The sequence below is a fragment of the Solea senegalensis genome, linkage group LG3, assembly GCF_019176455.1.
Source record: "Solea senegalensis isolate Sse05_10M linkage group LG3, IFAPA_SoseM_1, whole genome shotgun sequence".
NCBI classification, from domain to species: domain Eukaryota; kingdom Metazoa; phylum Chordata; class Actinopteri; order Pleuronectiformes; family Soleidae; genus Solea; species Solea senegalensis.
In genome coordinates, this window is record NC_058023.1 from 19,575,860 (window position 1) to 19,588,610 (window position 12,751).

The 12,751-nt window shown below is 39.6% G+C and overlaps 1 protein-coding gene across 1 annotated transcript in view; it reads right to left on the bottom strand.

The window, feature by feature from the left end:
• LOC122766453 (neuroepithelial cell-transforming gene 1 protein-like) overlaps positions 1–12,751 on the bottom strand; it is a 34,520-nt gene that overhangs the window by 7,924 nt on the left and 13,845 nt on the right. The window contains exon 3 of the mRNA XM_044021319.1: positions 7,522–7,584. Coding sequence (XP_043877254.1) covers positions 7,522–7,584 — 63 coding nt within the window. The remainder of the gene's footprint in view (positions 1–7,521; positions 7,585–12,751) is intronic.

A 12,751-nucleotide genomic window follows, 5' to 3' on the forward strand; every position in this document is an offset into this window, starting at 1 on the left:
GTTATGATTTTATGTTTTACCATCAATGTCTACAAAGAGGTGTTGTAAATCACACTCTTTGAACACTCAAAATACCCAGATATAAGGAAATAGATGGAGAATATACATTTATTCATTAAGATAAAGTGTGAGCGAAAGTGTGTCATAGTTTATCATGTAATGTTGACAAAGATGACAAAGATTTAAAGGGAGTATATGGTTTTGATAGTGTAATTGTAATTAACTCTTCATATAACTGTCAAGTCATTAGAATTTACTTTCTGTTTACTTATAGTTGAGTAAAACCTGACGAGTGAATTAGACTTGATGTAGGAAAACTGCCATAAAGCTCAGAAACCAGTAAAAACACACACTCGCTAATGACTTTATGTCACTACATTACAGAGATCATTAAAGACCAATATAGCCATGATGATAGAATTGTCAACTCTACCCTTAAGAAAACTATATTTAAGAGCTGAATATTGTAATTATACTCACCCAACCCAAACACAATAGAAAGATTTGTTCAGTCTCATCTTCCACTTTTCAGGTTTGAGGTACAAAAGGGTTGAAACTAAATAACTGAACCTGGTTGATGTATTTTAAATTGCTACACTACAAAGTCATTTTGTTCTTTCTTATTAACCAATTAATCAAAGCGCTCTCTGCTCTGTGGAACGACACTCTCTGCTGTTAACAGAGCTGTTATCAGTATCATCAGCAGAAAATGGGGGAGGCGATCAATTAAAATATCAATAGCAGGGGCACTGGTCAAACAGATGTTTAAAGTGAAACCTGTATATTGAGTGTGGCTGGGGGGCAGGGTGCGACTAACACCCATATGTTGATTGGTCTAATGGGGAGGGGGTAACACGTTTGCCTGTTCCACTAAAGACAAAGAGTAGGACTCAAACCTGCAGCTCTTTTTCACAACCACACAATATAAGTAACACAACATTAGGAAAAAAAAAAGGTCAAATATTTGAGGTCATCTGACTAAAGTGGACTTTGCTGTACAACTTCGGTCAAACTAACATGCTTTCGTGTAAGGTGGACTAACACATCCAGATAATCCAGTTATTGCATGTAAACGTGTAAACTGGACCCAAACTGCCCATGGTTCCACAGTTACCACTCGCAGGCTTTGACCTGGATAAAATAGAAGAATGCTGGTACAGGTGGCAAAAGTGTAAAATGACTGTATGGGACTGATATCGGTATTGGCAGACAGTCGAGTTTGGGATGTCGATATCAGACATGAAAAGGAACCTGAAATAAAATATCTAATCAAATTCTGCTATAAAGCAAATAATTAGGCTTAAAATTAAAGTTTTATTTAAATATAATTTTCTCCATGTGTATTTCACAAATGTATTCAATACAATACATAGGATGATCAGCAATGCAACCACCTTTAAAACCAGGAAAGGTATGACAATATCCAAAATCGTGATATACGTAGCTACAGCATCAATATAGTTCCCAACCCTAGGGACAAGGACAGTAGTCAAATTAAATGTCATAGACTGTGCATGAAAATGTCCTGACTGAGACAACTGCAGCAGACAGGCTGAAGGACAGCAACACCTGAAGCCTCTGCACCCACACAGCTGGTGCACAAATGCACAACAAAAAAGTAGAGGTGTGAGGTCAGCTCTGTCTGAGCAGCTCATGTGTACTGCGAGGCAAGACGTCACAGTTTGCGTGTGAATGTGTTTTGGGCAAATGGACAAGCCTGTTCATGATTCCACTTCATCCGCCTGGGTCAACACGTAGGTGTGAAAGTGGTCACCGGCCTCATGCTGGGACTGTGTGTTTGTGTGTGTGTGTGTGTGTGTGTGAGAGAGGGTGACAAAACACAGACGTAGATGGAGGTGTATGGATGTTGACACCTTGTTCTTGGAGTGTGTTGACAGAGCAGTCTGGAGAGCTCATCTGCTGCAGTCTGGATGACATCCATACTCCTTCAAAATAAATGTGGAATAGTAAATAAGTCCAGTATTAGGACCAGACAGGGCATGAGTTTGCACTGAAGTTGAAAAAGGGACAGCAGACAGAAAAACTATGCAGACTGAGGAGTCAGAGAGGATTTTAATTAAATATGAATCCGTCTGTGTTTAGTCTCTCCATACGAAGACAATGTACAGTCGTGTTGTTACTCACACTATGGGGAGACCTAGCGCTGAATCAGCTGAACATCTGGCCCGGCCGCTATAAAAACTAAACACAACATGGCTGGGCCTGCCTGGTCTACTCGCCCTCTAGTCACACAGAGCTGCAGCTGGAGTGCCGCCGTGATTTACACTCCAAACCTCGCACACACGCTAGTGTGAGTGCAAAGAGGAGGACAGGGATGAGTAATTTCAGTCGTTGAGTATATTAAAGTTTCACCGCTGTCTAACCCATGCCGTGCCACGGACAGACTGAGCTTCAAGGCCCGAGGGGCTGAGCTCAACTAAACGTCCACATCAGCAGCAGTGAGTTCACGACACATCGAGTGTAATTACAGATCTGGGGAAGACACTGTGCTGGCAGCTGAGTGCTGCTGACCAACTGAAACAACAAGAAGGTGGTGGAGAGGCTGGCGCCCTCTGCTGATTGAGGTCAGCACAGCAACAAAGAAAATGTCATCTTTCTAAGTAGGGCTGATCAATATCTGGGTGTTATATCTATATCGTGATGTTGGATATAGCCGTATCTGTGATGACTTTTGCTGGTTTTAAAGGCTGTTGCATAGATAATCATCATACATTTGTTAAGTACACTAAATATTATGAATGGATTAGAAAATACATGTAATCGGCAACAATATATTTTAAAAAAAGTCACTTTTAAGCCTAATTATTGGTGTTACAGCTAAATTTGTCCATAAATATAAGCAATTTCATTGTTTCCAACACACGTAAATATCTTTAATATAACATTAAAAGGCATTGAAAGAAATGTAGTGTATGGTCACTCAACTCAAAGGAAAACATTTGAAAACCAGAGAAACAACCTGTCTGCAGCTCTGAATTGCATATAAGATGCAGATTTAGAGCTGCACACAGGTAGTTTCTCTGGCCTAAAAATATCAAGATATTATATTATGTATTATTATTATTATTATTATCATTACCGATATCCAATGATTTAAAAAAGAAAGGATATCATGATTAGAAGTAACGACAAGTGATACCCGTGATCCGGTAATTTAGTGTTTTATGGCAGTTTGTATCTGTAATGTTTCATCACTACACATGGACAATGTTCCAACATACTTGATGTTTACATATTAAAGGGATTGTTGTGTGTTTTTTTTAAGGTTTTATGAGGTATTGACACAGGCTACATTCATACTTTTATATTTTCCAGTTCTCTAGTACAAGGAGAATGTACCAGAGAAGATACACTAGAAACAAAACTAGAAACAACATTAGTATTTTGTGGCTGATGGAAATGAAAATGAAATGTAAGTGTTAAGAAAGGTTTTTAGTCTTAGATAGACCAATCAGGAAGTGAATCAGGGCAATTGCATCATTGTTTCCAAAGGTCTCTCCATTTTGCCTGTCCAGACTTGAATGCAGCCTTGGTGTTTTCAAAAAAAAACAGAGCCAGCAGCAGAGTATGTGTGTCAACAAAAATGGAGGCGTATAGATGAATGGATGGATGTTTTTCCTTGTGTCCCACTAGTAGCCTTTGCTACAGCGAGAGTGAACCTTCATGTCCCAAGTTGGTTCGTGGTGAAGAGGACATGCACTGTATCACTGCTGATTTGATCTGTCTGGACACAATGTTTGTCACTGTTTACTTGATTGGATTTTTGTGCGCCATTTTTGCCTTTTATATTTTTAAAAACCTCGTGTACAGGTCATGAACAAACCATCAAGTTCTTCTTGTGTAAATGAACCATCACTGAGTTTAAGTTCACCACCTCCTCTCACAGAGAAGCCATTGACAGGACTTTCTCAGTTTCTGTTTGATTCCCACTTGCTGAATATTCATTCTCTCCTCAATGCCGATAACAAGCAATGGAAACTTAAAATTCAAAGACATAATTATAATTAAAGGACAAAAGACATTCACAAGTTTTCAGCGTTAATCATGTCGTTGTGTGAATTTGTCATTGAACTTTTCCCAGTCATTTAAAACAACAATGTTATGGTGAAAATAAATCAAAATGAAAAAATACAGAAACTCTCATCTGCCTGTAAAATGGCTTGAAATGTTTTAAATAATTATACATGTTTTGGCCAGTTAGCAATCATCTTGTCACTTTTATAGCAAGAATTGATGCACTCACTTAGTTTTCTGAGGTTTCGATCTATCTGACCTTCACAAGTTGTTAAATGCATGTTAATTGGAAAACTAACAAAAGAAAAAATAACAGGCAAAGTGGTAAATATTATCTAAATGTATAAAAAAGTGTCCAGGGATCTGGGGAGAATTAGCTGATTACTGTGGCACGTCTCTCTCTTTCCTCTATTTCATTAAGCCAGAATGGTTGTTGTTCTAAAAATGTTTTTATGGATGCATAAAACTGTATATATTGTTTAACTTAAAACATTGTTTTCTGTGCTTATTATCTGTACTTTTATTTAGATGCAAATAAATACATGTAAACATGAGGGTGAACCCTACTGCCACTAAACTGAATAAATGCTGCAATTGAAGGCACAGTGTTGCTTATTTTACCTCAGAAATATGTTGTTCCATTTAAAAGGAATAAAAGCTGTTAATCAAGAAAGTTTCTGTTCTGAGGAGAGGGAACAAAAAATACCTTCACTCCTCTGTCTACAATTAAAGATGAAGACATCCACAACGTGTGGAGAGTGGTTAAAGTGCAGCCTGAAGAAACGGAGAAAAGCACGGTCAATCCATCCTGGGATTAACTCAAAAGTTTTAGTTTCTTTATCATCATGTTTTGATTGACAGTGTTCACACCCAGAGAAGCTGCTGGTTGCTACCAAACACAGCCCTGTTTACTACGACTCACTGTGAAACCCGCCAACGCTGTGTAGATGGATAAACTAATAAATGGTAGACGCACACAAACAGAAAAACAGCCTGAATCACGTCTTATTTGTAGGCAAAATTGACACATATGCCTGTGAGTCTCTGCTACCTAAATGTTTATTTATGTGTTATCAGGAAAACACAAGCTCTGAGACTTTCAGGGAATTTAGGCTCGCGTTACAGCTCGGGTGATTTTACACAAAACACCATGTGCGTCATTGACACTGAAGCTTTTGTGATGACACTCACGTATGAGGTTAAGGCCATAGGGGCATGAAGGCAGGACAAGGCCTGAGGAGGGCAGAGAAAAAACAGCATCCGCATCAATGAGGGAAGCTCAGTATGGAATTTTACTTCCCTTTCTTTGTCATCTTCGTGTTACACGGTCACATAAAATTTAATGAATTTTTTTTTTTACCTGGTTGCTCAACTAAATACAACGGTTTTCTTCTTGCCATCATGGTTACCAGTTTGCAGTTAATCTATTTAAAATATGCACGTAAACCCCAAACATTCTGTACATTTCCTGTATTTCTTTAGTTCTTCTTGCTTTTTTGTTACCCTCACTACAAAATCTAATCTACAGATTATGTGTAGCATTATGTTGGACAAAGGAAATGATCAGATTGTGACATTTGAGGAGCAGGAAAAATAGCATACAAGCAGGGCTAATCAATAACAAACTCACATTTTCAAAACTGAGAAATTGAGTTGGGCCAGACATTTTCTGCAGTCAGTAAGCAGCAGGTGATGACAAATCTAAAACCAGCACAATTTAATGTAAGGTACATCAAAAACTGCATCCAAAAATAATAAAAGAACTGTACCTGAAGAGAATATGACGTACTAGCAATAACATTATTTTTGGTCATACCTGTCCTATGCACACCTCAAAGTGCATAAACAATTGCACAGCATTAGCTGTAACTATTTTAAATTTAAAATAAAAGTGTTTGTCATAGTTGACTCAGGTGTATGAAATCAAACATTAACACCGTTTGTTTTAGCACAGAAATGTCTAAAATGTCAATATTTAACAGAGGAGTCGGTTTTCTTTGCTTAAAAATGTCCAGTGTGTAAGAATTAGTGACATCTAATGATGAGGCTGCAGTGTGCAACGCGAGTTGTTGTAGGTGGAGTGGAGACGATTATAACAATGGTTTTAAGGGTTACACCTGTACTTACAGGTGGTCAGGCACTATCTGATTGGAATCCGATCACAGAAAACATCTGCAACTGGTTTATGTGAGCTGCAATGTTCCACATTTACATAGTATGCTATATTCTATGCTATAGTAACATGGCAGCACAATATGGAGCACACCCCTTGCCTAAAGTAAAAGGCTGAGTCAATCCAGTAAACCGTTGTACACAAAGGCAGATATGTACAGAAACCTCACATGGTTCGGTAGAAAAGTGAACTGTGCCTGGAGCTAAAGGGTGTTCATTCATGACAAGTTGATCCTTTGTTGAAATAGCAGAGACAAATGTGTAGGTGTGCTTATTTGACACCCACACACCAATATGAGGTATATCTCTCTACCTGACCAATCCTGTCTTGTTAGAATCCTAAAGTGAGGGACGTGCTTTGGTGTCGCTAACATCAGACCTCGACACACAAACACGGGCTCTATGTCTTCCGGTGATAAGCCCGGTCATGTTGATGATAAACTCTGAATAAACAGGACAAGCACAGATTGCAGATTCACTGGGAGATTACTGGTGGATCTCGGTTTACAGTTATGAAACACGGGGAGTGTTTCTGCCTCTAGCCCGTGACTAGAATTCAGGTTTCACTTATGTGTGGAGACATTCAGGAACATTTGTGTTTACACTAAAGAGGATTACTGTAAAATGCTGTTTACATGTGCAAATATCTTGCCGTACACGTGTGTTACACGTGTTTTTAAAAGTGAATCCGAGGAAGACTTAAGCAATAAGAAGGATAATTCTGCTGCGTCTCCTCCCTTAGGCCAGAGAATATAAATGATCTACAACAGGCAACACGTGGTATGTTAGGTAATAGACTCTGGTTGTTACACATAAACCCCCATTCCCACTGGTCCAAGATAATAATAATAATTATAATAAGGCTACTTAACTTCAGTGTCGTCAGTTTAATTAATGAAATCCCTACTCCTGTTTACATTGGCACATGCAAGCCCTGTGTACCTAAATAGCCACGTGATATATATTTTTGGATGCAGATAACTTCTGATACAGACATGTAAACATTAGCCTGGATGCAGATAGTTTTTTTTTTCTTTTTTGGACAAGAGGTTTTCAAATGAGAGCATAGTATGCAGATGATGCAGTGAGGCCCAGGCCTAAGAGCAGCATAGTAAATATACACAACAACATGAAGCTGTTTGGCCTGTTACCAATACATCTGCTAACACGTGATAGCAAATAATCACCGTTTTGGAGGCCTGCTTTTGTTCTAATTTATGTTGTATTAAAAAAAGACAGCCAATGTTACTACTTATTTGCAATTGTAATAACCGGTAATGAGTTCAGTGACAACTGAAGCCTGATGTGTTTTACCTTAAAATCGAAGCCGCAGAGGCTGACTGCGTCTGTGTCATCCTTGTCCCTGCGCTTCCGCTTCTGTGGGGAGAGAGAGGCATATTATCAACAATGATGCATCATCACATTACATAAGAAATCACGTCTGTTAAAGACGGTTACACAAGTAGCAGACATCTGGAATATACACGGCAGTCTCTACATCCTATAACTACAGGCTTTTGTAGTTTTCTCTCAATCTAAATAAAATATATATCAAGTTAATTTAATTTAATTGAATATTTCTCAAAATATTGATGCTTAGTGTATGTTTTCTTTGCTTCCTCATGTAGGCTGACATGAGACTAGCCTAGGAAAGATTTACAGCCACCCCACCACTTGCCTGGTTCTGCTCATTTCCCCCGTAGCACTATTGTAAAGCTATAATATACACTGCTGTAGGTCCTACAGAAAACAGGAAAGGGGTTAATTACGCAGCCAGACACTTTAACACCTGCATGTGGACTGTCAGTCAGGGAGAGTAAGCAGGTGAGAAGAGCAGTCTGGCCTGTTGAGGGTTGTAAAAGCCCAGAGGAGGGAGCAGTGGTGGCTGCTGGGACCCCCTGGGCTCAGTTACTGCGGTTCATTATGCATGGAAGGTAGAGTGTCTTTGGCTGGGACACACAGGATGTAAGTACCTGATTGACCAGTGAGGTGAGGACAGACAAAATGAACACATAATGGTCAGGGGTGGCTGACGTTGAATGGCTGAAGATGTGCATTTGTTTGTTTGTTTGTGTTTCAGCCTGGTGGCGTTGTGGTGTTTCCTCCCGGGGAGGCTAAACTGTTTGTTTTCCCACACCCATAAACATTTAAGAGCTTTCTGCCAAACAAACTCAACTAAACGGTTGAATATTTCCCCAGCATGCATTTCAGGTGGTGGGAGTGAGTCTTCACGTATGAATAGCATGTGTTGCTCAAACGTGGTTGCATCTCAATAGGAGCCTGTGAGCAGAGGTGCAAATAACAAAAGAGTATGTGGTTAACATCTCCTCAAGAGACTTCCATTCAGTGCTGCAGCTGAGAGGAGTTTCACTGTTTGTATTAAAGCTCAATGAGGAATGAACAGGCTGACACAGTAACACAAGTGTATATAGAATTTATATATATATATTTAGTCTGCATACTGTATAAGCAGAAAGGACAGCACATACAGCACACACATACATGTGTGTAAATTATGTCATGTGTATACACACAAAAATACAACCAAGGCCCTATCCACACATACTTAAACAATCTTTTTCTTTGTCGTTTGGAAAACGTTTTCACTCAACACCGCATCGTTTCAGGAAATGTCTTAATCCACACAAAAAATACTCAAAATCGCTCTAAATGCTGTTGTACAGATCTATGTCAGGCCTTACGTGGCACTGTAGTGCTGCTACACCAAAGTATACAAGGGATACAATAATATTCTGTATTTTACCGAACTATCCGATACGCCCTGTTCGGTTCAATACACAACGGCGAACAACAGTATTTTGGTAAGTTTTTTTCATATCCATTCACGCGCTGCTAGCACAGTTATCAGGAATGACTTGGGGTTAAGGGTCTTGCCCAGGGACACATCGGCATGTAGATGTAGCGGAGCCGGGCATTGAACCCACAACCATCCAACCAGTTGAAAGATGATTTGACACTGAGTTACTGTTGCCCCAGTTATGTGATTATAACACTGGCAGATGTTTTTTCAGTGTTTGCGATTTTGGAGAAAAAGAAAATCAAGGCCCTTGAAAATCACCTTAAATCGATATGAGTCATTGAAAGTGCTTGAATTTTGTGCAAAAAAGAAGATACGTTGATATTTTGATAAATATCACCACCCGCCAACGTGCCCTTGTTTGTGACAACACAACCTACTGCTTCATGCGCTCTGCATATGAAAATCATTTGGCCAGATGCAGAACGTGCTGCAAATCAATAAAAGGCTCTTTACAAATTGCCCTCCCATCTTAAGCTGTGTCAACACATTTGGTCCTTGAATTTGAGGGAATTGGTCCTGGAAAGTAATTGAAAAGGTGTGGGAACCCTGGATATATCTTCATGATTGTTGCAGCTGTAAACAGGATGCAGTGTCACATGATCACTCGCTAGCATCCTCCCTGCCACACAGGTGAGCTGCGTGTGATTATGCTAATAAGGAGAAAACATGGAGACACCAACTCCTGCAACCAAGTCTGTTTGCGGCATAATTTATCTTTCAGTGGATCAACTGAATGTTCACCCAGAGTTCAATATTTCTACACTGTAGTTCAGTTATAAGTCTTTGAATTTTTACTTGAATGCAAAGTTGAAAGAAAAATTGTTGTTTTCCTGACACATTGTGTCCTTTGATATTGTCCATATCACCCAGGGCTGCAAGACAAGGCATCATCTACAGTGAACTTGAGCTGTTCCAACTTTTTTAGTTTGAGTTTCATTCACTCAGTGACTGATTTTATTGTGGCTCCTTTATAGTTGAAATAAAAAATGTACTTGTTGCCAAAGACTGAATTATGGATACAGGAAATCTAGCCTGCTCCAATTTCTTATCCTCCTCTACTAAAGGATTATAATGAGCTGTTGTCTCCAATAGATCATTCTGATTGTGGTTTACAGTCAGTCTTACATGAAACACACACTGATTAGAAACAGAAAACAATGTACAGACTAGACAGCAAGCAGCTTGAAGAGTGTGTGCATTTGTGGGTTTATAGCTGACAGCTGCCTCTCCGATCTGAAGGCAGAGTGGGAGAAATTAAAGCAATGAAAGTAGGGAGGCCAATGGCTCTTTATCTTGTGCCAGCTTGCTGTATTTAATTTGCAGGCATGGCACACTTAGCTCCACCAGCAAAACCATGTGGAACTCATTAGGTCACCCTTTCAATCTATTGCCGCCCCCCCCCCTTCCAATTTATCTGTCTCTTATAAATCTACCAAACAGCAAGCAATAAAAGAATTCTGGAAGACACTTTGTCTCATTGCTCTGTGCCTCCATTTCAACTTGAAGCATAAAAGGATTTGCCAGGTCTTTAAATAAAGTTTAACCAGGTATTCAGGCTTTGAAGTGGTACCACTGCTGGAGCATTGCCATGTTTAGGTAGGGGTGCATTGTCCCCCAGGCGAACTTAAGTAGTCAGCAAGGCAAGCATTGCCTTTCGGTGCATTCTCTCAGACTACATCAGGCATGAGACCGAGCAGGGCTTTCTGTCATGGCAAGAATGTGAATCAGATTTCTAGCCCAGTGCCAAGGTGTAGCAGATCAAACCAGCCTGCCATTTGGTGGAATGCGAAGGTAATTAACAAGGGCGAGAGTCCGTTCCTGAGCTTTTTTGTCTCGTCAGGCAACAAGTTCAGGCAGCCAGAGATGTCAACCTCATGAGTGGCTCGTCTGATAAGAAGCATTCCAGCTTTAATCAGACGATGTGATTTAATGTGGCTGTCATTATGTCTGGGTTTTTCACTGAAAACATGGATAATTGTTGCGGGAAGACCTTGTCCATATCAACAGAAGTGTATATTCATACAAACACTGGCGTTTGCGCTTGTTGATTATTTGAAGTTTTAAGCATTCCTTAGACAGCAGGATTCATCATATAATTGTTGATAACACATAAGGCATCACACAAGGTGCTGCTCTCCATTTCAGCCAGAGAACGCAGCACAGCTGCATCATTACTCTGTGAACAGATCAGACTTTGATGTTGCATTGCAGCCGTTCACTACCTTGGATTCTTGCCTCTCGATAAGTGATAACACGTGTTTGGTGAAATGAACTTTCAGCCTGTTTTACTAGCTCTGTGATGTTTTACAGGCTTTGAGTAGGGAGATCATAAATGTAAAGTTGTAATGCTGCAGTGATCTTATATAATCAGAGACCTAAGATCCAAATGTTGATCTGTATTGACCCCTGATTATGTTGCAAGTCAAACTTCTTAGTTGTTCTAAATTGGGCAACACAAATGATATAAGAATGTAGTTTTCTTTTTTTTGTATTTTGCCAAATATGAAAGCATTTTTAATCATTTTTTACAAAGATATTAAAAAGGTTTCTGTTTATGTAGCATCAAGAAAACGTGGCTAGTTTTAATCATGCATAGATGTTTTTGGGTGTGCTTTTTGTTGGTGTTAAAAGCTGCTTTGAATTTTGTTATGTAAGCAACCATTTTTTGAGTGAGGGCAAGTGCAACTCCAAACATGAACTTTTCTTTCCATGCATCCTGAATGGAAGTGTGTACACTCCCCCTTGTCAGTAATTCATATATTTTACTGTCATTCTGTCACAGTTCCACTGAGATAAAAGAACCCCATTTCCCTTACTCCAACTTGATGCACTTCTGGGCAGAAAAGTTACCAGCAATACTGCCAAAGCTTTCTATTTTTTTGTTTTCTCCCCTTTGTTGTCATCTTTATTTATAGCTCTTCTTAAGACAACCTGATCCTGTCCACAGAGTAAATATATAACCTTCCTCACACTAAACTGTGCTCATATGTAATGCATGCCTGGGTCAGGACAAGCAGGTTGTCAGGTCACAGGATGGATTTAGTTTTTTTCTTTGAACCGCTGATGAGGTCATGGTAACATGAAACATCTATGTAACGTATGACATTATCGTAACCGTGGCAAATCTCTCAGCAGGCCTGTATTTAGAGGCAGAAAGCAAAAAAACAAAAGAAAAAACAACACAACTTCATTGTGTGTTTCTGAAAGTGTTGAAATGCACGTGTAGTGAGACTGCTCTTCATCTTGGCCGATTCTTTGTCTCCCTGTCATGTGTTGACATCGTTCTCTATTTGTGTGACAAAGAGAATCTGTCAGTCACGATGAGTAATAAAGGGAGCCTACAAAAACTATAACCTCAGAAAGTGCGTGTGTGTGACTTTGTTGAGTCAGAGTATTTACATTGAACCCAGCCAACCATTTGAACAAGTCACTGCTTGGAGCGTATTACTTCATCTACGAGCTGCTGACTGAGGGATTTCCAAAGGAGGGAGGAACAGGGTGTCTAATTTTCTTCTCCCTTTCCCCCCACGCGGTATGTTTTTGCACAGATTCCTCGTATCGTTTTTAATCGCTCGCTCGTGTAAGGCTGGAGTTCAAGGCAATATTTAACTTGGAGGGAGAGTTTATGCTAAGCAAGCGTGCTCATCAGACAATGAGCTGCTTACAGTGATCGCTGACCTGTACACTGAACTGAACACTGTAGCCTTTACATTACAAATAATG